At 41.6% G+C, this 26,844-nt stretch overlaps 1 protein-coding gene across 11 annotated transcripts in view; it reads right to left on the bottom strand.

The window, feature by feature from the left end:
- The window catches only part of LOC147021593 (protein CBFA2T1-like), a 269,262-nt gene that overhangs the window by 22,712 nt on the left and 219,706 nt on the right, over nucleotides 1-26,844 (bottom strand). For 9 of the 11 annotated variants that reach the window (XM_085891703.1, XM_085891710.1, XM_085891709.1 and 6 more), the window contains 4 exons: nucleotides 15,665-15,802; nucleotides 15,041-15,318; nucleotides 5,568-5,657; nucleotides 75-271 (listed from right to left, as the gene is read on the bottom strand). In XM_085891703.1, coding sequence (XP_085747829.1) covers nucleotides 75-271; nucleotides 5,568-5,657; nucleotides 15,041-15,318; nucleotides 15,665-15,802 — 703 coding nt within the window. The remainder of the gene's footprint in view (nucleotides 1-74; nucleotides 272-5,567; nucleotides 5,658-15,040; nucleotides 15,319-15,664; nucleotides 15,803-26,844) is intronic. The other 2 variants (XM_085891704.1, XM_085891708.1) reach the window with 1 other exon arrangement.

Genomic DNA, 26,844 nt, shown 5'->3' with positions numbered 1-26,844 from the left:
CAATGACAAAAAGGCAAGATGACCTCAAAAAAAATTTAGGGGTAATAAATAGGTGGGGATGTGCAAATGCATACCTGTCTGGGGTAGACCTTTTCCCATTGTCCTTATGCTCAATGCGGCCTGGAGGACCATCTGCCGATTCTGGCAGGGGCGGCGTGGTCGCCGTGCCGTGCAGTAGAGCCCGCTCGTGCAATGCCAAGTACTGTGCCGGGGTCTGTTTGGCAAGGCGGGCGCAGTGCAGCAGCTCTCGCTGGAGCAGAGGCAGGTTTGCCTGTGTCGAAAAGTGGGTAAAGGAGGTTGAGGACAAGCGAGTGATTTGTTGAAACAAAACAGGGCAAATAGAAAGTTTTTGGCCCAAGTTTTCCACGACCCAGCTGGCCAGGGTTGACGATTGAACTAAAGTGGCGGTGACTTGATATTTGTTCAGGATTCCGGAGCTAACTCACCTATTCTTCACGAAAGACACCGTTGGAATCATTCATCCACCAATGCTAGCAAACAGGACATCCAGCTTAACATCCATTCGACAGAGTACACACTTGGAGGTACATGCAATACCCTACCTCCAATGCACCAATCCTACAGTTTATAATCCGGTCGTCAATCAAACACACACCATACACCTTAAAAGGTAAGTGCGCTACCTCTGCCACATTCTTTTGGACCTTAAAACGGCATAAATCAATCAGTCACATTTTCCAACGACATGAGGAAGTAACAATAGGATGGGATGGAATGTGCATCCGAGATGTATTTTGCACCATGTTTGTTTCTGTCATGAACATGTAACTGTCCTGATTTAAAAGTGGTAAGTCTGATTCCGTTACGCTATTCTCTTGCACTTTATCAACACCTGCGGAACGTTTCAAATCACCCCCACTCAAGTGTTACAGGCAATTCTCAAATACTGACAACACCATCCAGGTTAATAGCTTTGCGATAATTATCGAAACAGTTTCTCAACTTAATCTCCCTGATATTTCATCGTGCAACCCATGAGGGAGAAGGAGATGAAAGGATGGTAGTTCATTGTCGTGTTGCTGAGACGTGAGACCTTCAGCATTACTCTCTTCGTATAATCTATGTCCTGTGCAATCATAAACCATGAAAGCGTTGGACATGACCATCACGGTGTTTAATATATCAAGTTTGAGTACTGAGAATCCTACCATTCATTTGCAACTAGCATAACCCGCGCTCTGCGCGACATGTTGGGGTGGGTGTGTTTGAGAAACGAACTGATGCAGAGTATCAGAAGTAATTTTACTTTAATGCAGTAAGTGGAATACGATTTCACTGTTTCAGAACCATTTTATTTACTTTTTTTGTACCATGCACCTCATATGGTCTTTGAGATAATGTAAGCCGAATATCACGTTACTCGAGCGCAGAACAAAGTCGATGATAGCGCGACATGAAACCTCAAACTCGGAAATAATATATAAGAAGATTGGTCACTGGCTTTGATACCAATCCAAATTCAAAAATGCGGAGCCTTGGCAAGATAAAAGGAACACATATCGAACAAACAGTTTCAAATGAGCACTTCACCATGATGAGAGCATTTAAATTGCATCATACACGGCAATATATGCCCATTGTTGCTCCCAGCTTGCCAGCTCGATGACAGATGATGCCATTTGCAATTGTTGTCGCTTTCACCCCGACCCCATTTTGAATCCCGTGTGGGCACGAGCAACTTGCTAGTAGAGCTCAATTCATTATTCTCTTTCCATAATGCAACACTTCTCAAATTAGTAATCGAGAAGCCAGAGGCAATGATAACACTGCTTCGATCATCTCATAAATAAATGTCATTTTCTATCTGTCTGTCTGTCTGTCTGTCTGTGTGTGTGTAACACCAATCATGCCAAAACTACTGGGCCGATTGCCACCAAACTTGGCACATGGACCAAGTTCTTCCTTGTGGTGAACATTGGCTACTTGGTGTGTTTTTATGACCATTAGCTTCCCATAAGTTTAGTTGTTGTTACTGTGAATCCTTTAACATAATTTATGCATAATAATAGTTACCTATTTTGATACATAACTACCTCAAACTTAACTTACCGAAAGTAAATATGAGGGAATGTTTTAACGAGTAGGTAGAGCGAATACGAGTACTGTACTGTCCAGCAAGTGAAACTATAGCCTGGTGTTGGCTTGGTGGTTCAGGTGGCTGGCCTGGGATCTTGGGGTCCTGTATTTGAGCCCTGTCGGCCACTGAATAAACACCAGGTGGGGTTGACTCGGCCAGTCATCCTTCCGAGGTCGGCAAAATGAGTACCAGTGAACTGGTATAGGGGCACAGCATCAGGGGTATATTCGTGCCCCCAAAAAATGATAGCTACCCAGCAGCCAAGCTGCCATACACAAGAAGAAGAAATGAAACTGTACATCATGGTTATTAATGTTTACATGTGTTCATAGTGCAAACCATTCGAGGTTATGATGCATAGATTATATGAAGCGCATTACAGAGAGGATGGCTCACTGTAATGCGCTTCACATTACAGCCTGGTGTTGGCGGAGTGGTTAGGGCATAGGCTTGGGACCCAAAAAGTCCTGAGTTCAAGCCCCGTTCGGCCACTGAATATTTATATGTATATATATATATATATATATATATATATATATATATATACACACATACATATATGTATGTGTATATATGTATATACCAAGTCGTATAACACCAGGGAGTTGACTCAGCCTGTCATCCTTCCGAGGTCGGCGAAATGAGTACCAGTGTACCGGGCCGGTGTATACCCCGGTTAAAATAGGTGTACCATATCCCTGTGTCGTAAGAGGCGACCAGGGTTGCGTTAGGAAGGGCATCCAGCATAAAACATGTGCCAAATCACTATGCGGATCATACGGATGATCCGCTGTGGCGACCTCGAACGGAGCAGCCGAAAGAAGAAGAAGAAGATTACAGTGAGGATGGCTGGACTTACCGAAAGTTCGGGTTAATTATGTTCATTTGTCGTTATGTTATTTTCAAGTTTCCTTTACGTATTGAGCAATCGTATCGGCAATTAATTTTGACTGCAAACTGCCGAGGTGTTTGTGTTTGGGTGGAAAGGCTCTGCAGCTGGAGTTTGAGCCCTGTTTCACACCCCCTCGGTGTTGTGGAGTTCAACAGTTGTTGATATGGTTCAACTGTGTCACCCTCCCCATCTCCCCAGCCCAGTCCTTGGCCCACCAGAAATTCTGCTCACCATGGGTCCTCCAATTGTCCTACCCCCCAGCCCTCAAATTCTTCAACACCCTCCCCCCTCCCATCCAATCAATTTTCCCAGCCTACTGGTCTTTCAACTCTCCTACACCCCCTCTCAATTGTTCTTCTCCTGATGCCAGTTACCCCTGCTAGTGGGTCATATATATATATATATATATATATATATATATATATATATATATATATATATATATATATATATATATATATATATATATATATATATACGCAAGCTCTGCCTTTATCTTTAATGCCGACTACTTCTTTCACGACGACAATTATTTCTACCTTCTTATGGGGTCAGCTGGGAAAAAAAATTGGCCAAAGCCTTTCATGAACCAGATGGCTTGACTGGCATTGTAATTTAGCCAAAGTGTACATATGTGTGAGAACTCTCCAACTATTCCTGAAATCCCTCCCCCTCCACCCCCCCCTCCCCCGAGACTCCAACCCCCCCCCCCCCGAGACTCCAAACCTTTTATATAATAAAACATTCAAAGCTGTCAACAGGATGGAATAAGGGCCCATGTATTTATTATGCATGGAGAAAACACGAATACATGTGAATGTTTGCTTTAAATAGTTTGGCCCAACCAGTCGAGATAGGTACAGAGAAGATCCAAACAACCAAATGGGCATGCAAAAGAAGCGGCAATGAGCGCACGATACGAGAACAATCGACACAAACAAAAGTGTACAACAATCGACAGCAACAGAGACAAAACTGGGACTGTTTACTTGTTCTCTTCCAAATCCACATCGTCTGCGAAACTGTATTTGTTTGAACAATTGTATCAAACCTGCACGGACTTCCGATAGCTGCAAATATACATGAGGAAAAAACCTTCCCATCAAAATGATCATCCTTGTACAGTGAATATAAAGGTGTTCTCAGAAGGAAAAGATTTTTTTAAAAGGTTTCTGCTGGTTTATGACCTGAAAATGATTGTGTGAAGGGTCATCCAATATCATCACTTATGGCTCAAATTCAAGTCGACACCTGATAGATCGAGAGTGAAGTTTACCTTTATGTACACATCCTCACATTGTGCAATGGAAATTAGCGAAACAAAATACGAACCGAAAGATTCAAAATAGCAAAGGCTCAGCAATTCAAAGCGGTGTAAGCCCCTCGGCACCATTACTCGAGACACCTTATTCGGGGATGAAACAAAAAAGAAACACGTTAAAATGTGATGCGTTTCTACGCCATCGCAGATGTGCAATTTTATGGTCCCTGGGTCTTTATGCCCCAAAGCTGACGTCCTAATTCTTTCAAATTATGCTTCAATTTGTGTTTTATGCAGATGTCAATATGATGATGGGTTGTTCTGCCTTTGAGTTTGATGGCGTGCCCTTGTCCATGGTCTCTCTCTCTCTCTAGCCATTTTAGTAATTTTTTGTTCAATCTTTGATGGTCAACGCATTGCATGTAACAGCAATGTTTTCTGGCATCCCATCCATCCATCCATTGGGCCATACTCTGTGCAGAGCGTTGGTGCTGCTTTAGCAGTCTCCTTGGTTATTGGGTACAATCCTGGACGGGTCGCCAATCCGATGCATGATACCAGCACGCTGGCACTCATTGTGCCGACCACAGAAGGATGACAGGTAGAGTCAACCCCACCTGGTATTAATTCAACAGCCACGTGGGATTTGAACTCAGGATCCTAGGATCCCAAGCCCACCATTCTGACCATTAAGCCAACACCAGGCATATTCGACATCCCACTTCAGGCAAAATTAGTCCAACGAGTCTCGAAAACCTTTGTAGAAAAAAACGGACAATGAAGACACACACACTATATATTATATATATATATATATATATATATATATATATATATATATATATATATATATATATATATATATATATATATATATATATATATATATATCGAATATATAAAGCTCTTTCTAATGACTCACTAACTCAATGACTGATATTAAAGATCGGTACCTTCCAGGTGACTGAGAAAGCTGAAATTTTGTGTGCCGATGGATATTGAAGCCGATACACCAGGAAGATTCACAGAATTGTCGCATAATATCCAAAAATGAAAATATAAATAAATGAAAAAAAATAACCTCCCGACCAAACTCTTTGCTCATCAGGGGGTTAGATCACTGGTCTTGTAATAAATGGATAATTGCCTTTAATTCCCAACACGTCTTTCTTCCTCTCCTCCATAAGCCTCAACCTTGTACTTGAAAAGAAAAAAAGAAAAGTATACGTTTTTATAACACGGATCCAAATCCCAAATGGAAAGCAATAATACAATGCACATCAAAGGAGTACATTCAAAAAAAAAAAACATCTCACCTTGAGGAATGGGATAACAAAAGGGCGCAGAGGAAAGTTTGTCGCTTCTTGCAGCTTGGAATGAAAATCCTCAATAGATATTGTTGAGTTCTGAAAAGAAAAAATACAGAAATACGGAACAAAGTAAAAAGTTTTCACCGATCGGATGAAAGGCCGTCTCAAGTGCGTTTTTCTCCCATATAATCGACTCGGAAGAGGCGAAGGTGACAAAAGAGAATTTCTGGCATGTATCAACACCGCGGTACAACGAGGTACCATGATGTGGGCCCAGGCTTTCCTGGGCTTTCCAAGCAAAATGCTCTCATCAATTACAAGATAAACATGTTACACTAATCAATCATTAAAAGCACAAATTTCTCCAACACAATGCCCAAGGGGATGCAACGTGTTATTTATTGTGTTACCAAAAACAAAACCACCTTCAGCAAGTACGGCCAACAGCTTAATTTGGGGGCGAGAAACAAACAGGTCTTGTAATATTCGTGGCATCTGCCTATTTTAAACATTTTCAGAGTATTTTATTGGAATACAACTACTTTGGGGGCTATTCTGGTGCTGCACAAGTGCGGTGAAGCACTGCGGAACCTTTTAAAACCATTTATCAAAAGAAGGTGAAGTGGTCTTTATTTCCATCAGATGCTGTGAGCATGTGTTCTCAAATTGTGGAGTTTCTGCACATGTTGCGATTTTGAATTGTTTCGTTTTTAATGCAGTCCTATTTTCTTCTTTCCTCTGATGTTTAAATGAAATAAGAGATAGGGAATCAGAGATAAAAAGGGGGTTGTATGTGACAAAAGGTCGCCCCGAATAGCGAAGGTAAAGGTGTGTAAGATAATGGTATGACCATTCATCATGCACAGTATGCATCAGTTACGTACGCTTTGAAAAATAAAAACAAGAAAAAAAAAAACAGGAGTATATCAGAGAGAATGACGAGGATGCTGAGGTTGATGGCTCATGCGTCACTGATGAAAAGGAGGAGGAATGAAAAAATTAGGAATGGGATGGGTGTTGGGAAGATCATTCATGAAGACATGCATTTATTAAGAAAATAGAACAGCACCAGGCAATGCCAGGTATCCCTAAAGCATCAGGGCTGAGTTTACATCAGTAATGTGAATAGAAAGTAATGTGCAGCATATCCCTATGGGTTAAAGGTCAAGATCAAATGGTGGCTGAAAACAAACAACACGCATATTTTTTTTGTCATCGCTCAATTTTGCTAATGCGGAATCTCAAAGACCGCTTGACCTTCCAAGACGATCTTGCATCATAATAGTGGACGTGTACTCAAGGTGTGCAACTGTTACTTGATTGGTGTCCTTGACCTACTTCTTTTTTTTCAGATTGTGACCAAATTAACAAAAAACACCTTTTTGATCATAACTTGAATAATTTTCCTCTGATTTTCATGATGTTGAGTTTTATGGATATATTGGATATGGAGACACATTTTCGTAATTTACCAAATATCCATAAATGTCGAAGGTCAAAGTCATATGGCAGTCCAAACAAAATATGGAATCATTGGATCGTGGGCCAATTGGAATCACAGATATGTAGAGTTTTGGCGTGCTGATTCATTAACCACATTTTACAATTGCTGGAGGTTTGAAGAGGTTTGTAATGCCTTAGAATTATACTATTAAATATAATCTTGGTACAAGTCTACACTGACTGCATGGGAAAAACAAAGCCTTAATGTAAGAGGTGGAAAACCCTCGTTATCTCTTTGCTGATGACTCCACCTTCTGTGGTGGCATCCCTCGTCCTTCAGATAGGCAGGTTGCAGCCTCTTCCCTCTCTTCAGACAATGACAAAATCACAAGCTTATCAAACTCTTGGAATATATCTTTCTATGTGGACAAATCCCACACTCTCACTTTCTCTCCCTTAAAGGGGCTCTCTGGCAAACCCTCCAATCTATTTTCCTAACAACCATCTAGATTCTAGAAGAATCTCAGTTAGGGTTAAACTCTTGGCTCCCACTCTCAGTCATGATCTTTCTTGGGCAAAACATATTTAAAAGTTGGTCTCCAAAGCAAGTCGCCGACTGGGCATCCTCCACTGTGCAAAGTCCTTCCTTGACAAACTTCTTCTTCTTCTTCTTCTTCTTCTTCTTCTTCTCCTTTCGGCTGCTCCCGTGAGGGGTCGCCACAGCGGATCATCCGTATGATCCGCATAGTGATTTGGCACATGTTTTACGCCGGATTCCCTTCCTGACGCAACCCTGGTCGCCTCTTACGACACAGGGATATGGTACACCTATTTTAACTGGGGTATACACCGGCCCAGTACACTGGTACTCATTTTGCCGACCTCGGAAGGATGACAGGCTGAGTCAACCCCCTGGTGTATTAATTCAGTGGCCCAACGGGGCTTGAACTCAGGACCTGTTGGATCCCAAGCCGCTGCCCTAACCACTGCGCCAACACACCAGGCTAAAAGTCCTTCCTTGACAAACATGAACTCTTATCCACCAACAAAGCCTTCATCCACAGCTTGATGGAATACTATGCTTTCCACTGGGCTGGTGCCCCTGCCTCACACCTTGCTCAGCTGGATGCTGTGGGAACCAAAGCCTTCAAGATCATTGGAATCTCCCAACATGAAGCTCAGTCCATGTGCCCATCTATCACATTGCCATAGCAGACAAGTCATCTCTCCCTGCTTTGTGCTTCCTCCCCCTCCCCCCCCCCCCACCCAGGTTTCTGCAGGACACACATGACTCACCAGCATCTCCCTTCTCGTGAAACCAACTTCCATATTCTCTTCAATCTCATTCTTCCCTCCAGGTCTTCAAGACAGCTGTTCACCACCATCCCAGATCCAAAACCATGATCTTGTCTAACCGTGTTAAACCTCGCCCCCAAAATTCCCAGTTTTTCCTTCCTGCGAGCTTGCTTCTGGATCCATATTACCAACCCCTGCATTCTCCCCAACCCCTTATCCCTTCCCGCATCTCTTGTTGTCTCGTGTCTCAATATATTTTGTCCCTCAGCCCTGCTGTTGGCATTTACACCTTCTCTTTCTGCTGTTTCTTTTATTGTATTGTGTTCTGATCCGTTCCGTGTTCTCCTTCCTCCATGAGCCTCGACTCTGTATACAAAAAGTACGTGTGTGTGTGTGTGTGTGTGTGTGTGTGTGTGTGTGTGTGTGTGTGTGTGTGTGTGTGTGTGTGTGTGTGTGTGTGTGTGTGTGTGTGTGTGTGTGTGTGTGTGTGTGTGTGTGTGTGTGTGTGTGTGTCTGCACATGTGTGTTTATTAACAAAGCAACACCACAGTTCATTTCCCGACACACAAACTGCTGGTTCAATGGCATCCACACTCTGCATTATAATGAAATGGGATTTGTATGCCATCGTACAATCTATTTTATTTTACTCACCAAATAATTTACATAAATTCGGTTTCTTTATGGCAATTTATTTACGATCCGTGTCCCACATTCTTCTGTTGGAAGCTCAAAGCCAAATAGCAACCCCGAATCCATTTTCTTCACCATTTTTACCCATGATCTTGAGCCCATGAAAACTTCCAAAACACCAGAGTTTAACGTGTTGTTCACAAGAGCAAAATGACAAATTAGTTGAAGAATATGGGTGTCGCTACAGGACTCTCAGCCTCCATGAGTAAATTAAATATATTGCTGTGCTGACATCCACACCCACAATCCGACGGATGATGACTTTTCATGTCAACTGGGGAATTGTACCCCAATCACATTTAATAAACATCGAGAGCTCAAGGGATGTTTAAGAATAATAAAAATCAGAAGAATGAGACACTTGCAATAATGCAAGAAATTTGTTTCTTATTAACTTTTTGATTTCTTTCATAACATTAAATTTATTTCATAATATTAAATAGATGACGTCTATACTGCAAGAGACGTCTGTCTGTCTGTCTGTCTGTTCGGTCCAGTGCTCTGTTAATACAATGGCAATTTCGATGAAACTTGGTTGGTAGGTTCATACCATGACCGAGTTGTGTGCAAATGAGAACCGTTGCTATGGACACCACCGTTGCCCAGCAACGGGACTTTGAAATTTTTGAAAAATCATAAAAAAATTATTTTTTCAAAAATCAAAAATCGGGCCACGAGCGACTGTAGGCAGTACATTCAGCCATATTGTCAAAAATTTCCAGCCGGATCCTATGAAAACTGTCGGAGAAGATAGACTTTGAATGAACCCTGGTCGAAAACAATAAAAAAAACGAAGTTCGTTATATCTCAGAGACGATGAGTCAGATATACATGAAACTGGTATGGAAGGTTCATGGTATGTCCTAGTTATGTGTGAGAAAGAACCGTTGCTATGGACGCTTTTGTTGGCTAGTAACGGCTGAAAAAACGACTAAATTCGACATGATCGACTACTCATGTCCACCTACCGGCTTGTCTGTCTGTCTGTCTGTCTGTCTGTCTGCCACCATTTTTCTGAAATGGCCAAACAGATTTTCGTCGATCCTTCAGAGGTTCATCACTGAGTGTCAAGGAATGTTTGAGCAAAACACACAAATAAATAAATATATAAATAAACAATAATTAAAAGTAACAAACAAATAAATAAATTGCTCTCCAGTGCTTAATTAAGCCTTTGTAGCTCTGTGGAAGGTAATATTAAATGATCCCCAACCCCATTCCTTAGTGGGTGGATGGAAGTGTTTTAGCACCCGACAAAATAAATTTTTAAAATTTGATTTCTTCAAAATGCCAACAAGATTAGAACAGCACCAGGCAATGCCAGGTACCTCTGCAAGTATAAAACTAATTTTTCTTTCTTACTAAGTAGATACAAGGGCTAACAGCATAGCTCAGTTTGACACACTGACCTTTGAGCTATTTAATCTGATTTCAAGTCTCAACCCAGCCAGCTACAAACTGTCACCCTGGTAGTGTTTCACACGCAGAGCGACGCATTAATGTGTGCCGTCCATCGAAAAGACATTATGCCGGAAGACCCGTCTGACGGCACTCATCATTGGTGGGCGTTAAAGATGGATGTCTTTCACGAAGAGAAGGTGAGTCATTGGTGGCACTCTGAACAAATTACAAAATCCTGCCACCTTCAGTCAAGTATCCTTCAATGGAGTTCAGAATCTATGATCCCAAATTGATTTTGCTCAAAACGTTTCTCAACTTATACTAAATGGCACAAAGCTTTGTCAAGAGTCTGAGCCTCCATTACTTTACATTAGCAGAGTACCCGCCCTACAGGCGATCTTGTTCCAAGCGTGCAACATATTCTGTCGACACATCCCTTTATCTGGGTGGTGTATAGGCAACAGACCACTGTATTCGTGCAAGAGAAGGAAACATTCCAAAACAAACGATCAAGATTCACATCAAAACACCAGTGCAGTCAAACACTGCATTGCTCTTTCAGGCACGGATAAATCATTTACTTTTTAAGACATATTCTGGGGTGACATTTATCACATGCTTTTTTTTTTTTGTATAAATAAAACCAAAAGGTGGAAAAATTACCATCAAAGCATTTCCTTGTTTGGCGTCTCCACGCCACATTGCCCTTCCAAGCAATCTAAATTAGATGCAGATGTTGATTTAAAACGTCCCCAAATAGGCCGGTTTCATTGCGGCGCTGATTTACAAATCATTGACAAGGTTCCCGTTACGTCTCCATGGAGTCTGGAGGACTGTGTGCTTGCACAATGTCTGAATCGCATGGACGTCTTTAATCAAACGCAGGCCGCAAGTCCTCACTGTGGGATTGTGGCAGGGCCCGGGAGGCAAGCATGATGCAAATAAACATCACGCAAGGTCCCGTCTCGCACAGAAAGGGCCGGAGTGGTACGAACGCGGTGGTACTGGAAAGTGGTACAATGAGAGCAATTGTGGTATCGCGGGGATCATCATTTCAACTGGTGCAAATCATCACGGTGCATGGCCTAATTGTAGCATGAAATAGGTCGTAGTTGAGGAAGAAACCAGTGTACAGAGAACTGTGTGTTGAAATCATACAGAGAGCATCGTTTCGCTCTCGATATCAAAATATTACTCAAGTACTCCCTGTATATCTTTACAGCAAGCCAGTGTCAGCTTGAAACAAATCTCCCTACGGCTTACTTGCATAGGTGACTGCCAGCACGTACAGTTTGTCTGAGATGGTTTCTTTTGACTTCCAGTTACAACAAGATATGCCGTCTTCCGGCTTTTGACCGCGTCGCTCCATCTGCACGCTTGCTTCAATCACAATTTTCGGACACAGTGCTTCACCGTATTTGCTTTATCCAGCCGACACGGATGACGGTTCACCTCGAATTGCAAAAGGATTGGCCCAAATTGACATTGTGACAGCTTCGAAAGTGCTTCCTCTGGTCAATTCATAACTATCGACAAGTACTGCAAGGGTCATTGCTTCATTTCTAGGAGTAGTCCAGCTGGAGTTTATCGACGTATGGGATTTACAGCACTGATCATTGCGACGCAGCTCTTTCGAAGAAGACATGGATTGTTGCGAATGCGATCAGTTGGAGATTTCAACTTTAGAAATCAGAAAACAGGGTACCTACCACACTGCCATGAAAAGTGGATACAGTCATGATGGAGTTGCGAACGTGTGTACTCAGCACGATGAGTTTTTTTTCCTTTTTTTTAATAAATGAACGTGTTTTACGGTGTTGGTTAACATTAAACGTGGCATGAAGAAGAATTGACTGTGTTAACGTACACATCCATGGTTCTTTCATGGTAACATCTGGAATCAATTAGCAATTTCTGAAAGAGTCGATTGAAAGACGCAACTGCCCCAAGACTTAATGGTTTTGACATCAGCAGAAAGCTCTGGAACTCTCAAAGGTTCACTTATGACGGGTATTTAAAAGACGACCGAGCAACGGGGAAACATAAAAGCAGACAGGAAAAGCCACGAAGGTAGGGAGAGGGGGTCTACATGAAATCGTAGTGCTTTCAGACCATGATATATCGTGATTTCAGAGCGCACTGCATTTTTAGGACCTTGATATATTCTGCTTCACTTAGGTATGGATGCGATTCCTTCAGATAGTGTCAGTGTTCACCTCCTCGGTGACAAAGCAGCATCCTTGCATTCTACCTGTATGAAGCCAGCGAGGAGCCAGCCAATAAAAAAAGGCTCACATGTCCGAGTGAATTTCAGGTTGTGCCTGACCGGCATGCCTGGTTTGGAAAGATCTTCAAGCTGCTGCCGTTGTGCACCAAACCATCAAAACATCGGCATCGAGGAAGAAGACTCTGTCTGAAACTGGAAATACCTTTGAGGCTTGATACTTTTTCCAGGACTAAAATGGACATCTCACGCAGAAAGTTGTGCCCTCAGTCGTCATCGTGCCACAGGTCGTTGATTGATGTATATAATGTAATCATGTTGTTAAGTTTTGATATGTAATTATATTGTTTTGACTTGCCAAAACCATAGTCTTAGTGTATTTATCAAGCTTACAGTGGGTGGTTGGTTACTGTCCTGAGTCAGAACGTGGGGGACGGCGGAACTCGCACCTGTGTCCTAACATGGACCAAATTTGATTAACCGAAGGCTTTTGGTCGAGCTTGTACCGATAATACATGCAGACGAAGATCTATTTCCACTGCACAACTACTTGTTTACCGATCTTGTTCCAAATGCGGTATTTAATGGTCTCGTCGGCCTACATCTTGGCATAAGGACTCGTTTGAGACATTTGTTTTGATGTTTTGGTTGATTGGGAAGACACATATTGTTGACTTGGGGTTGCCAGGATATCCTCGGGGTATGTGACTCGCTTCTGAGCTGTCCAGCCTGGGTTCGAATTTTGGTCCAGCTTTGAACTATCACCTTTATGGTTCACAGGAGTGATTCTGCGTGTGTGTGCGCGCCACCCCTCGGATGCACTTTAAAACGGACGTCCCATCTGCTACGACTCGTTGGTGGACGTTAAAGATCCCAAAGTGTCCTTTGATAAAGAGTAGTTGAGCTACCACCAGCACCAAGAACAAATTCCAAATTCCTGCCTGGAAGGTGGTAGCAAATTTTCTGTGCCTCTTGGAGGCTCTTTGACACCAGGTTACACTGCTTGCATTCTCACTGCGCTTGCTGTCTCGGCAGCAGCTTCTGCCATATAAACTAGTTGACCAGGTGGTTCACATATTTCCCGTGAAGAGCATTCTTCAGATACAAGGGCAACACATCAGAAAAATTATAACAGCACTCGGTAGAGCACATACCTCCACCAGGCTGAACAGTTAATGTTTTGTATTCCACTGATAGGCCGGATCTGGATCCGGACCTGAACTAAAATCGAATCGGCTTGTTCTTGTCACCGAACCAACTCATCCATTTCGTTCAGTCACAAGAAGTGCACAACTTTTTGAAATATCATGGTGAAGTTTTTGTCCCCATTTCCCACCGGTGAAGAATCACTTGAATAACTTAAAAAAATTCTCATATCCGGATCTGGATTCGGATCTTCAACAAAATCGAATAAAGTCATCCTCGTCACAAACACAACCTGTCAAACAAGTTTCGACAAAATCTGTCAATAACTTTTTGAGATATCTTGCTATATATTATTTTTCGGCTTATCACTCAATGGTGAAGAATCAATGAAAAACTTCTCGGATCCGGACCTTGATCCAGATCTTCACCGAAATCGAATCAATTCTTCCTTGTCACACACTTAACCGGTCTCCCAAATTTCTTCCTAATATGCGTCCACAACGTTTTGAGATATCCTGCTCACAGACAGACAGACAGGCAGGGGTGAAAACATAACCTCCGTCCACCTTCGGTGGTTATGATCTGCATCAATGTCTGCGCCGTCCATCGGGTGAACGTTAAGCAAGGGGACTCATCTGCCAGAACTTGTCTTTCATGTACCTTAAATATCCCATGCCTTACACAAATAGTAAGCGAGCTACAAATTTCTACCAACTCCGAACATCCGGCCCGGCAACCTGATTGGTGACAGACTTGGGCCATAAACGTTCCCTGGCTCGCCCCACAAGAAGGCAACAAGTGGGGCCTTTAAAGTGGTAGTCATAAAAGTAGTAGTAGCTGTAATAGTAGTGCTAATAATAGTAGAAGTAGTAGCAGTAGTTATCTTATACAAGAATACCGATTTCAGAAGATGGACTTCTATATTAAAATATTTAGTCGCACAAAAGGGGAAACTTTAACATCGAAAGTTTATGCTTTCATTTCAAAAAAAGGTGCAAGTTTGAAGTGGTTTTAGGACTGTAGATTTAAATTACAGCTATGGAGCACTTTGGAAATCTCATAAGCAAGGCAGGCAATTACGAATGACGATTTTAAGGAATTATGATGCGGATATGACCTTCGTGCAATTTATGGAGGCACACATTTATAATCAGGCATATTCAACCTCTACAAGAGATTTAATCAAGCTGTACAATGGTTTTCATCAAGCTGTACAATCGATTTCAGCAACTGAAAGCAAGAGTATGTTAACTGCCGTGGGAAGTTTGGTGTTTACCACAAGGCCAAGGACGAGGGTTCGAACTCGCTCTCCAATCTCGGGTGAGATATCACTCCCAAACTGCTGCAGCGTCGTCAGGAAGCGCTTCAGCTTACTCAGCTGCCGTGCACCACACGAGAGTGGTAGTCCTGGTGGAGAAGAATATGCTGAGGAAGAGCACGAAGATGACGACGATGACGAGTTGGATGATGAGGGCCCACTACCAAAGCCATTTGGTGGGGAGGCTGTTCCGGCTCCATTTAGACCAGGAGGAGAGTGGCTTGTACCATTCATCACTAGACAAAACAGAAGAGGGATGTACACGTACTTACCAATGTTCGATTTGACGAATATTCAAATATTCTCAAGTGGTGTGGTTCTCCAAGCATTGCAACAGCGAAATAAAATGAGTTGCTATGACAAATTAAAAAAAAATGAATTCAAGCAATACTATCCTCCTCTGGAATTTTCTGGTGTTTGATTTTTTTGAAATCATCACATAAAAAAAATAATAAATAATAAAAATAACTGAAAAATAATCCACATGTTGCATCCACAAAATTGTGAATACCCCCCATCTTGCGTAGGTGTTATGTAGTTGGCCAACTTGTAAATTTCTAGACCAGATACGACGGGTCTCACCTGGACCTGGCACGTAGGAAGGGGTGCGACCAATCTTTTGAGTGACAGGGGGGGCCATACCCGGGGGAGTCAACTGGCTGCCAGATTTCATTTCAATCGGCGAATCTGGCATCGCAAAGCGAACCTTTTCCAGGCCCCCTACAAAAGACAGACAATCAGGAATACAGGTTAGAGTGGTCATTATACAACAAAATACCAGTTGCATCTCCATGGCCGTGCTACATTTCATTTCTAGCATTCGTGAATATTATAAAAAATAAAAAAAAGGAGATACAAGAGGCAATGGCGGACATTTTGCGAAAGAACAAGACTTTCAAAGCTAAAAGGCAGAGCTCGACAAAGCGGTGCAGAGGAAAAAGGTGTGGCAAAAGTATGCATCGATTTGCAAAGAAACTAAATCACAGGAGGCTGTATGACCCAACATGTACCTGAACATGCAGAGGTTTATTGCCATTGCTCAGCCGACAACACCCAGCCTTCCACAAAGGTCTCCAGTCCAAGTACTACCCGGGCTCGACTATGTTTAGTTTCCAAACTCTAACCGGACTGGGCACATTCAAGCCCACAAAAGTCATCGTCCAATCTTATCTGAAAAGCCTAAAATGCAACGAAATGAGCAACGACGTGGAACTAAGAAGGCAAGGGGAATAAAGAGGAAAGGGTGGTGGGGAGGTGTGGAGGGAGGGTAAACCACCCTCTATTTTTGATAGTACCCAACAAGGTAAATAAATTATAACTTTCAAGTCCATTCTACCTCTCATATCTTACCTTCATTTTTAGCTCACCTGGACTTTAGCCAGGTGAGCTTATGCGATTGAGCAGAATGCGTAGGTGAGTGAGTCAATCTGTAAACACTTCAGTCATTATCGCTTGAACCAAACACAAGATTTTGATGAAACTTGGCTGCAAGCTTCATATCTGATGGCTCATGAAAGTGTCTTGACCGCCTCAAAATCTGTTCTCATTAAGGGGGTCAAAGGGTTGTTTTTTGACCCCCCCCCACAAAAAAATAGGCATTTGCTCTCTTCTCCAAAACTACACACACAACTTCGATGAAACTTGACCACAACCTTCATCACCTGTAATGTATCAATGTGCATCAACCGCATCAAAATCTGCACTCATTGAGGGGTTTGCAGGGGAGGGGTTGAACTCCCCAAAAATCGGTATTTGCTCTCTTCTCCGAAACTACGCACACGATTTTGATGAAGATTGACCACAACCTTCATCACCCATCATGTACCAAAGTGTATTCACTGCATCAAAATCTGTGCTCATGCAGGGAGGATATTTGCTCTCTTCTCCGAACTACACACATACAATTCCAATGAAACTTGACCATAACCTTCATCACCCGTGATTTACCAAAGTTTGTTCACGGCATTAAAAATTCAGGATTGAGGGGTCTGCAGGGGGGGAGGGGGGTTGATTGACTGTTGCTCCTGATCCAGGTGAGCTTCAGGACAGGCGGTCCTATTTTTAGCTCACCCGGTTTTCAATAAGTTTTATGCAATCTCATTATAAAATATAGAGAGCACTGACCTAACTTTAAATTACATCTGAGGACCACCTGGAAGATGCTGGAGGTGCGCAGGACAGGGGTTAAGGGAGTTAGTGGGATGGAATAGCATACTTAAACATCGCTTATTTCTGCTCAATGCTTACGTGATAAGCAGAATTGCAAGCCAATAAATTAACAGGAGAGGAGAAAAAAATAACCTGTCTGTACCTTTTGTTTTTAAAAGGGATCTTTAGCTCGTGAAGGAACTTGTACATCTATTACAATGAGGGCGAAGCTATCAGGAGACATCAACGCACTTCGACATTAATTACAAGGATACTCTTAGATAATGGAAAAATCAACACAATACAGTCCATGTGATCTGGGATCCCAGCATCATTAGCCGCGTGCTTCGATGGCAACGCCAAATCGGGAAACTTGTTCCAACTTCTGCTTTATTTTATAAGAAAATTAATATCATGAACATCACTTCCTTTTGTAATAAACTGCTTTCTCCTAATTTACTATCAGACACCATTTTGTGTTTATTCCTCTTTAGAGATGAGATGTTTTACATTACAAAGGTTCGATATTAAACGTAAGTCTCTTCGACTCAGCAGGCCTGCTGATGGGCAGCAATTTTCCTCCAGGTCATCAGCTTGGTGTACCGCAGTAAACAAAAGCCTTCACTTATGGCTCTTTTTGGAAAAACGACGACGACGACAAAACAAGCATTGCATCAGCGCCTCGACCAAAGCACCTGCAGCCACAAACAAGCCGTTATGGCAGTTCACCATGTGATGAGGTCCCATATGTAGTTGAGAAAACAGTGCTGCTCACATCCCAGAAGTGAATAAGAGACCAAAAAACAAAAAAAAACTAAAATACCTTTAAAAAATATGGAGGAAAATAAAGGATTATATATTGCGAGGAGAAATGGGGACAAAGTGGTGCAGGTGGATCGACATAATAGCCAATGAAAAATTTAAAGCTTATATTTTATGGAGCTGTAATAATACACGAGAAAGCTGACTTTTCAGGGTTAGGAGGAGGCACTCAGATCTGGCAAGCGATTTAAGTGACTTTGCAGTTCCAACCACTAAACCACTTTTGGTGTCACCATTTAGTGCTGTTGGCAGAGACTGTGATAACCAAGGACGAGAGCTGAGAATTTGGAGTTCAGACATCACATGCAGACTCAAATACAGTCTTGAGGTTGTCGATAATACTGAAGGATATTTGGCATCCACAAGAGAGGAGGCATCCACAAGAGAGGAGGCTCTCCCAAAGCATGATCCAGCAACTAATCTGAAAAGTACTGAGATGATAGTTGATCATCAAATTCCATTTACTCATCAAAGTAGATCAACACAAAATTCATTTTCAGAGGCCTTTAGTACTATATGCATATCTTGAATCTCGAAAGATCATTTCAAGGCTTGCAGAAAGCATCGGTGGGAGAATAGAAGAGAAAAATAAGTTTTATCCAATCATAAATACGCAGGGCTTGGCAAAATAGCTCAAACTCCATAAAGGTACTCGCCTTCGCACTGTCTTGCCTGGGTTAAAATTTTCACCGAGCTATAATCTCCCATCCCGGTGTTTTGCATGCAGGGTGAGGCGTCGATGTGTGCACCGTCTGTCAGGTGGACGTTAATTAAGAGAAGTGTCTGCCAGGACTGGTCATTGGTGACTGTTAAAGATCCAACAGTTTATTTCATGAAGAGTAGGCGAGATATCTCCGAGACCCTGAACAAATTCCAAATTCCTGCCACTTGCAGTCGAAAGTCAGGTCGGCCAGCTGGTCTGTGAAACACTTTGGCCAAAAACCTTCATCATAGACTTCAATTTCTGCAGTGAGGAAAGCATCATTGATCTTATACATTAACAAGAGCTCAAGCAGCACAATATACGCCCGAACAAGAAGGTATATACAGAATTGTGTGACTACATGGAAAACAGCATCCTGGTTGCCATGGCAACCACTTTAGATGACGAACGTATGTCGCGACACACCGTCTCCACAGTCTGTACCGATGTGCCAAATATGAAACCGGACAGGAACGGACAGACGGACGACCGATATCACATAATACGCCCCGATATATATATATATATATATATATATATATATATATATATATATATATATATATATATATATATATATATATCGGGCGTATGAAAACGTAATGAAGCTGCACATGTAAGAAGCCTTCAAACCCATTGGCTGGAGAGCTGCTTTGACTCCACCAACAATAATTGTCCAGAAGAAAAATCATATGTCCACCATGTTGGTTTTCTGTGGAGTCAAAGACATCTTTAGAAGTCTCATATTCACAATTTGAATTTTTGAGCTATATAGGTCTAACCACAATGTATTACACAGGGTGTTCCAAAAAGGCCCAGACAACTTTGGTTGTTAATATATTTAGAACCATAAATGATACAACGATACCCTTTGGTTTATATGATTCACAACCAAATCCATCCACAATCATTTGAGATATCCTGTTCACAGACAAACAAACAGGGATGAAAACATAACCTCCTCCCACCTTCTTTGGCGGAGGTAATAAATAAATAATGAATAATCCAACCCACATTTGGTCCACAAGTTGTTTCAGACAATTTGCACAGCAGCATGATGAATTAATAATTTCTGTTTCAATCATTTCAATGAAATCTTCCGAGTGTTGACCTTTTCTCCACATTTTGATTGCCGTACGTATTTTATCGGCAAAATGAAAAGTAAAGGGATCAGCTTTCCGAGCAATATTGAAACCGCAACGTTGAATTTTCATTGTTTAGAGGAGGAAACTAAGTAAGTAAGAAACGCCAGAAAAAAATCGATAAAGTAATTTATTACAAGATGGAATTTCATCCAGAAAAAAAACAATGTTAGCACGAGCGAGAGAAATACAATAATCCGGGCATTGCAGCAAAGGCTGTGCGCGATATATAACATTGTTAGTACCAAATTTATAACAGGATTGAGGAAAATCGTATCATAGAGACTACTTTATTAAATGGAATTACTGTCCCTTGGCACGAAAGCCCAAAACCTGGTTAGAGGAATGATCATGCAAGGCACAAAGTGGATATAGGCAATTTAGAAACCCACTATGACAACTACTTTGTTAATGGCCCCAATTATTCTGGTGGGGTTGGCCGACGTCTTTCATGAACCAGCTGGCCAGGCGTAAGGTTCGACTGGGGTTTGTTTGACTGGTGTCGGCCATAACTCGACGACTATTTGCGAAAGGAGCCGTGTGATCTTTGAAGTCCAGCAGTTAATGTTAGTAAACGGGGGCACCCACCCAGCTTGACATGAATCTGAGGGACGGCGCACTTTGTGATGTGGCGTCCTCCTGCAAAGCACAAATCTGGTAGTTTATAGTGAGGTTGGGAATCTGAGAATCGAACCGAGACGAGACAGCTCAAAGGTAAGTATGCGACCTCTGCACTATTCCGTCAGGACAGAGGCAAAGTAAAAACAAGCAGAGAAATAAAAAACAACAACAAAGTAGAAAGTCGAGTAGGAATTTGATCACAATTAAGAAAAGAAACAGAGAAACTTGATGATAAAACACAGAAATATATGGATTGTTCAGTTGTGGGCTCTGTTGCTTTATGTACCATTTTGTGCTGATGGCATTGAGAGTTAACCATAGAATCTGCACCGAGCAGAACGTGCGGCAGAGACGAAGCAGTGCGGGCCAGGCGGCTCAGTTTTCACTGGCATTTTGAGAGTAGCACGGTAGTTATCCTGAGTGTTACAATTAGTTAACAATCCAAAGCTAAATTACGACCCACATTCAGGGGGATTTGAACCCACAACCTCTGGGAATGCCTGTCCAGGTGTGCTTACATCTTCTTTCTTTATTTGACATCCAATGGATGGAAATTAACACTCGTTTTACTCTGCGTGTGCTGCACATCACGTGCAGTGAATTTCACCTCTGTATGCCTTGTATTTATTTATTTTTTAAAAACACTTCTGTACACCACCCTTGAGGCTCGGTTTGCAAGTCACCGTCTACTATTGCAATAGAAGAGACTTAATTACTCTTTTATGGAAAATGTTTTTCGAATTTTTTTTTAATCCTCAAAAATATACTGTAGTGAATACACAGTCGTGTTAAAAGATTGGCCTTTAAAACCCTTCTTAAATCATCCTTTAAAGGGGACAAACAGATACACATTGTTTTATACATATATATATATATATATAAATATATATATTGCGAAGTGCGGCGTCTGTGCATTTGTACGTTTGGCTGTCTCCCGTTTCCGGCGGCTGCTTCTGGCGCTAATTTTGAAAAGCTCCACATGCAGGCAAAGCTCAACATTCAACCAGAAGAGATGCATTGTACTGAACAGATACATTTTAAACATATAAAAACAACAAAGAATCGCAGTTTCTTTATTAGCAGTGCATTAAGCCATCTGTTATATATTACGAGCCGTGGTGTTTGTCCGTGCATTCGTCCGTCTCCTGTTTGCGGTGGCAGCTTCCCGAGCTGCGTTTGAAAAGCTCAGCATTCACTTTTGAAATGACGTGAGAACAAGCACAAGTAATGTTGATGTCAAATTTTGTTTCGCAAGCAGGATATTTTGCCCTCTTTTGAGACAAATTGAACATCTGCCGCCCGATGTTGAACCACCATTTCACGGTGGGCGGTACAAGTAGATCAGAGCTTTGCCTCTGGGTGAAACCAAGAATGCAACACAATTAACCTTTTTAAAGCCCATGAAATAATTTTAATTGAAAGATTAACTTAAACTTTTCCCATCACTGGGGATGGGTACTTTTGCTAGTTTTAATGTAATATTACGGTTCAGAGAAAGCAAAGTGTGAAAAGTAACCTTTTAATGACAATAACCTCAATGACAGCATTGAGTAAGCAGCCTGGTGATCAGAGATGAGAAGCATTTCCAGTATCAGCCATGGGAAATGAATGAACATCAAGGTTTGTAACGTAATTCCTTTACATGAGTTAAAATAATGCAATACACATCGCTGTGCATTGACCAGCAGTGTTAGCATCTGGTGTAAATGCGATGCCTTTTGGTGACAGGTGTACAAGAGCATGTCAACGTCTGGAGCCTCGGCCTAGCGGCAGGTGTGCTCACATCTCATTACCTCTGTCTCCGAAGGTGGACGGGGTTTATGTTTTCACCCATCTGTTTTCTGTGAGCAGGAGATCTCAAAAAGTTGTGGACGGATTCAGCTGAACCTTGGTGGATAGGTTGGGTGTGTGACAAGGACGAATTGATTCAATTTTGGTGAAGATGCGGATACGAGAATTTTAAAGTGATTCTTCACCATTGAGAGATAGGGCCAAAAATGAGAAATAGCATGATATGTCAAAAAGTTGTGGACGGATTATGACAAAACTTGGTGGACGAGTTGGGTAGGTGAAAAGAACAAGCGGGTTCGATTTTGGTTCATGTCCGGATGCAGATCCGGCCTATCAGTGGGATACAAAACGTAAACTGTTCAGCCTGGGGGAGGTATACACTCTACCAATGCCTTTCTAGTTTTAAGTACGGTTAAAAGTATTATCCTCGCATACAAAGAAGCACTGGACTCTACATTAAAAATCGCAATTTGAAACAATGATGCAACTGCTTAGTTCCATTACATCTGAATAAATTGCAAGAACAGGCTTTGAAATAATAAAAGCACAAAGGCTCTGAAGCTACCATTTCCAATGTGGTGCAGGAGAGAGTATTAAAATGCATTCATCTCAGACAATCTCAATGAACACAAGACAGAGCACTGAACAATGCAGAGCCTTCCACCGTGGTGTATACTGTACATAATAGCAGATCTGAGAATTAATGATCTTTATTAAAGTATATCTGTGTGCGGACACGCACGCACGCGCACACTGATATACCGACTGATCACAATAGCCTCAGCAGTCCCATCGAGAACGGGCGAGGCTTATAAACAAATAAATTCTAGTGCATTAACGAATATGCAAGACCAACGAGATGCATTCTCGTTACTGTTGGTTTCAAGGAACAGACCTGGGTTATCTTCCTTTGCATTTGTACTGAAGATGATAAAATAGTACAATCTTCAAAAGAAAGCCGTACAGTATGTACCTGAATGCTTCAATACCACCGTGGAAATTCCATCCCGTTGAATGTTTCTGGGGCTGCATTTCCAGCATGTAGTGAGTACATCGTTCAAAATCCAACAGATGCTGAGTGATGTACGAAAAGTAGAAATTCTTCCACTTTCCACAATAAGTTCACCAATACTGATCGGGGCATTTTCCAAACAAGTCTGCACTTTGCCATCAAGCAAAAGCGCTAAGTTTTGACACAGTGACCGAAGTGAAGTCATGCAAAACAAATGTATAGTGCAAAAAAAAGAAATAAGCAAAGAACATTACAAGCATGGTAAATAAAAGTTCACAAAGTCCCCTATCTCAACCTCTTTCACACACGAAAAACAAGTTCCGTCATACAATAAATTAAATAACTACCAAAAATAAACTTATTGATAACGATAATGAAAAAAATATATAAATAAGATGTGGAACAAAACGTTATCGACCATACTAGTACATTAGGGAGATAACAAACATCGTGCGAGTCAAGAGATAAGCCCAGAAAAGTACAATAAGATGTACACTATCTGATTCGGATCAATATCAAATAATTCAATTTTAATTACCAATTGAGTCACTCACTTGTTTGCTGAATACATCTCACCTATTCAGATTCGCTTACAAACAAAAACGACAAAGATTGTGATGGAGAAATACTTGCAGCACTCGGAGCAGTCTTCAAATAAAAGCAGAATTGGCATGTGATTGGGAAAACCCAACACATGACCAGGGAAACCCGGCGCACAAGTTGCGCAACCCTTGCTCAGTGCATCTGCCTTTTCATAGCTGAGAATCCCTCGTGCAACCTGCTTTCCTTTATTTAATTCTCAAACATTGGCACACCCTGATACAATATCCTGAGTGACGCTGCGAATCGAGTTGTCACCTTGTCCGCAAACCACTGCTGTAAGTTTCCCCTCCCAACTGCCAAAAACCATGAACAGGTGAATTTGCTTTAAACTCATTTATTGAGCTCAGCAAGAAGCCAAAGCCTTAAGCAAGCCGAATGTAACTCATCAAATGAGGGGCAGTGGAGACCATATTCTTGATAGTTTGATGAAATCTGCAAGCTTATCCAGATGAGAAATCAATGCTATAAGGACAACTTGTATTAACAACGTAACATTTTCCAGTGGTGGGGTATGCACAGGGGTGGATTGGGAACGTTGACCACCCCTGGAAAAATCTTCCGAACGTGGCCTACATCACCCATCCAATAGTAGTCTTACAACTTCATTTTTAGCATTAATCTTATTCTGACTTATTCAACTTTTGTTTTGGTCATTTGTAGACAAATTACAAAGAATTTGAGGTTTTACAATTGGTTTATTAGATTAATTGGTAAATACTGCTTCTTGTACAATTGCATGTACTGCTTATTTACAAAACAACTTTTACCTGTAAAACATTCGTTAAATAAAAATTAAATTAAATATGTATTTATTAAATAAATTTTAAAAAATACACCCGTGCAGGAGTGACGGTCATCTCTGCGAGAAACAAGCATGAGTTCCTGTTACTAGGGTGTAGTGGTCTTGGGTCAGGAGGGATTTTTGGCCAACTCTGAAGTCACGTGACGTGAAAACGAAAGCGAATATCGAAAATCCGGCCCAACCAAATCTAGATATTGTCCTATAGATTCATTTGCTACAATCAAATTCAAGATCGCTTGAGAAATGGCAGAGGAGATAGAATTTGAAAATCGTCATTTTCGCAATTTCAAAGGCCTCGTGACCTTGACCTTGACCTTCGGTGACCTTGAAAGTCATACCATCGTGTACGTCTCATCGACCTCCATCAGGATCACTAATGACCAGATCTCCCGCTTCAACTTAATTGTGAACGGACGGACGGATGGACATCGACACCCATATTATTAGGTCATGCTCGAAGAGATGACCTAAAATGCAACCATACACATGCACAAAACAAAAGATAAATAAGTATAATAAAAAAATATCTATTTTAAAAATACAATTATTAAGTTATTGCACATTTCTCTCCTTTTCACTCCTGAACTTTTTAATGATGCATTGTCAATGAATGCAGCTCGGTCTATGACGATGTAGAATGTCTTTTCCCATGGCCTTCAAAATCAAATAAACAATTAATAAACACATGAGAAACATGGACACATTCGATGGGTGCTGACTCACGTCGTTGTATTCTCTTAGTGCAATACACCCCCTCAGAGGGGCACGAGCCCATACGTCGAGTGAGTAAAGAAAGTCCCGTGTTAAATTTAATGATATATTTTTCCTTGTGAGCTCAATGTTGAACTTGTCCAGTAAATTTATGACATGAAGCTCTGCGCCAAATTTGGCGATTCCAACTGCCCTCGTCCTCCAGTTATTCTGCCGACAAACAGACAAAACAGACAGGAACGCATACACAGGATCATGCTAATGTTCATGCGCCAAGTCTAAGGCTGCAGCGCGCAAAAATGGAGGACCATGAATGGGAATTTATACAGGTTCCTGCAGCTCAAGAAGACGGGTCGAATAATTGTTTTTTGAACTTAAAACTATGGAGAAGAAATGAAAATATAATTAAAGTAATGACAGAAACATGCATGACTCCCCTCCCTCCCCATCCCAAAAAGATATAAACCACGCAAGGAGTGCAGGTATGTTGAGGGTGAAGACAACCACAGCTGATAGAAATTGCAGTGAAGATGATGATGGTGAAGAGATACACCACACAATCTATACTACTACCACGATCCCACCTTGTTGTGGGGTCGGCCACGAACTGACTCGCCAGGCATGACGTTCGACTGAAGGTGAGAAGAATTTGTAATTTGTTCCAGGTGCCGGTGATAGCTCGACTATTCTTCATGAAAGACACCCTGACATCTTTAACGTCCACCAACTAATTCTAGCAGACAGGACACCCGGCTTAACGTCCACCCGAGGGACAATGCAATTTGCAATGCAGCTCCCTGCCTGCAAAGCATCAATCTGGCAGTTTATAGTCAGGTCAGGAATCAAACCTCGACGAGACAGTTTAAAGGTAAGTCTGCTACCTCTGACTGCGCCACCCTGTTGGGCAGGTACATAACACAAGTACAATAAAAATAATAATAATAATAATAATAATAATAATAATAATAATAATAATAATAATAAAAGAATGGCTGGTAAATACCAACACAAACTGATGGCAATATCCCCAAATAATATCAGCATATCAAAGGTTTAAACGAGTTCACACCTGAATTCCATTGAACTGTCTACATATTGATCACATGTTATTGGTCATCATATGTAAGAAGCTGAAATGGAAGCAGCGAAGAAACAAACTAGTAACGTCATGTCTGGCAGAGAATATGGAAATTCTCGGGATTGTGAAATAATTAATATCGGATCTTCTAAAAGCAAGGAATATGAAGACAGGCAGGAGAAAGCAGTGAAGCGATGTCCCTCACAGCCATAATTGACAAGATCACCAACACAGGTGAGCAGGTAATGGTCGCATGCTGCAACAATGGTTCAAAGAAACAAGGCACACCTGTTGAGGAGATCATTATCAATATAAAGTACGGATGTGCC

Source organism: Eptatretus burgeri, chromosome 8, assembly GCF_056783735.1.
Source record: "Eptatretus burgeri isolate ZD-2024b chromosome 8, Ebu_testis_v1, whole genome shotgun sequence".
Classification (NCBI taxonomy): domain Eukaryota; kingdom Metazoa; phylum Chordata; class Myxini; order Myxiniformes; family Myxinidae; genus Eptatretus; species Eptatretus burgeri.
Note: the sequence above shows the minus strand (reverse complement) of the source record. Positions and strands in the feature narration are given on the sequence as shown.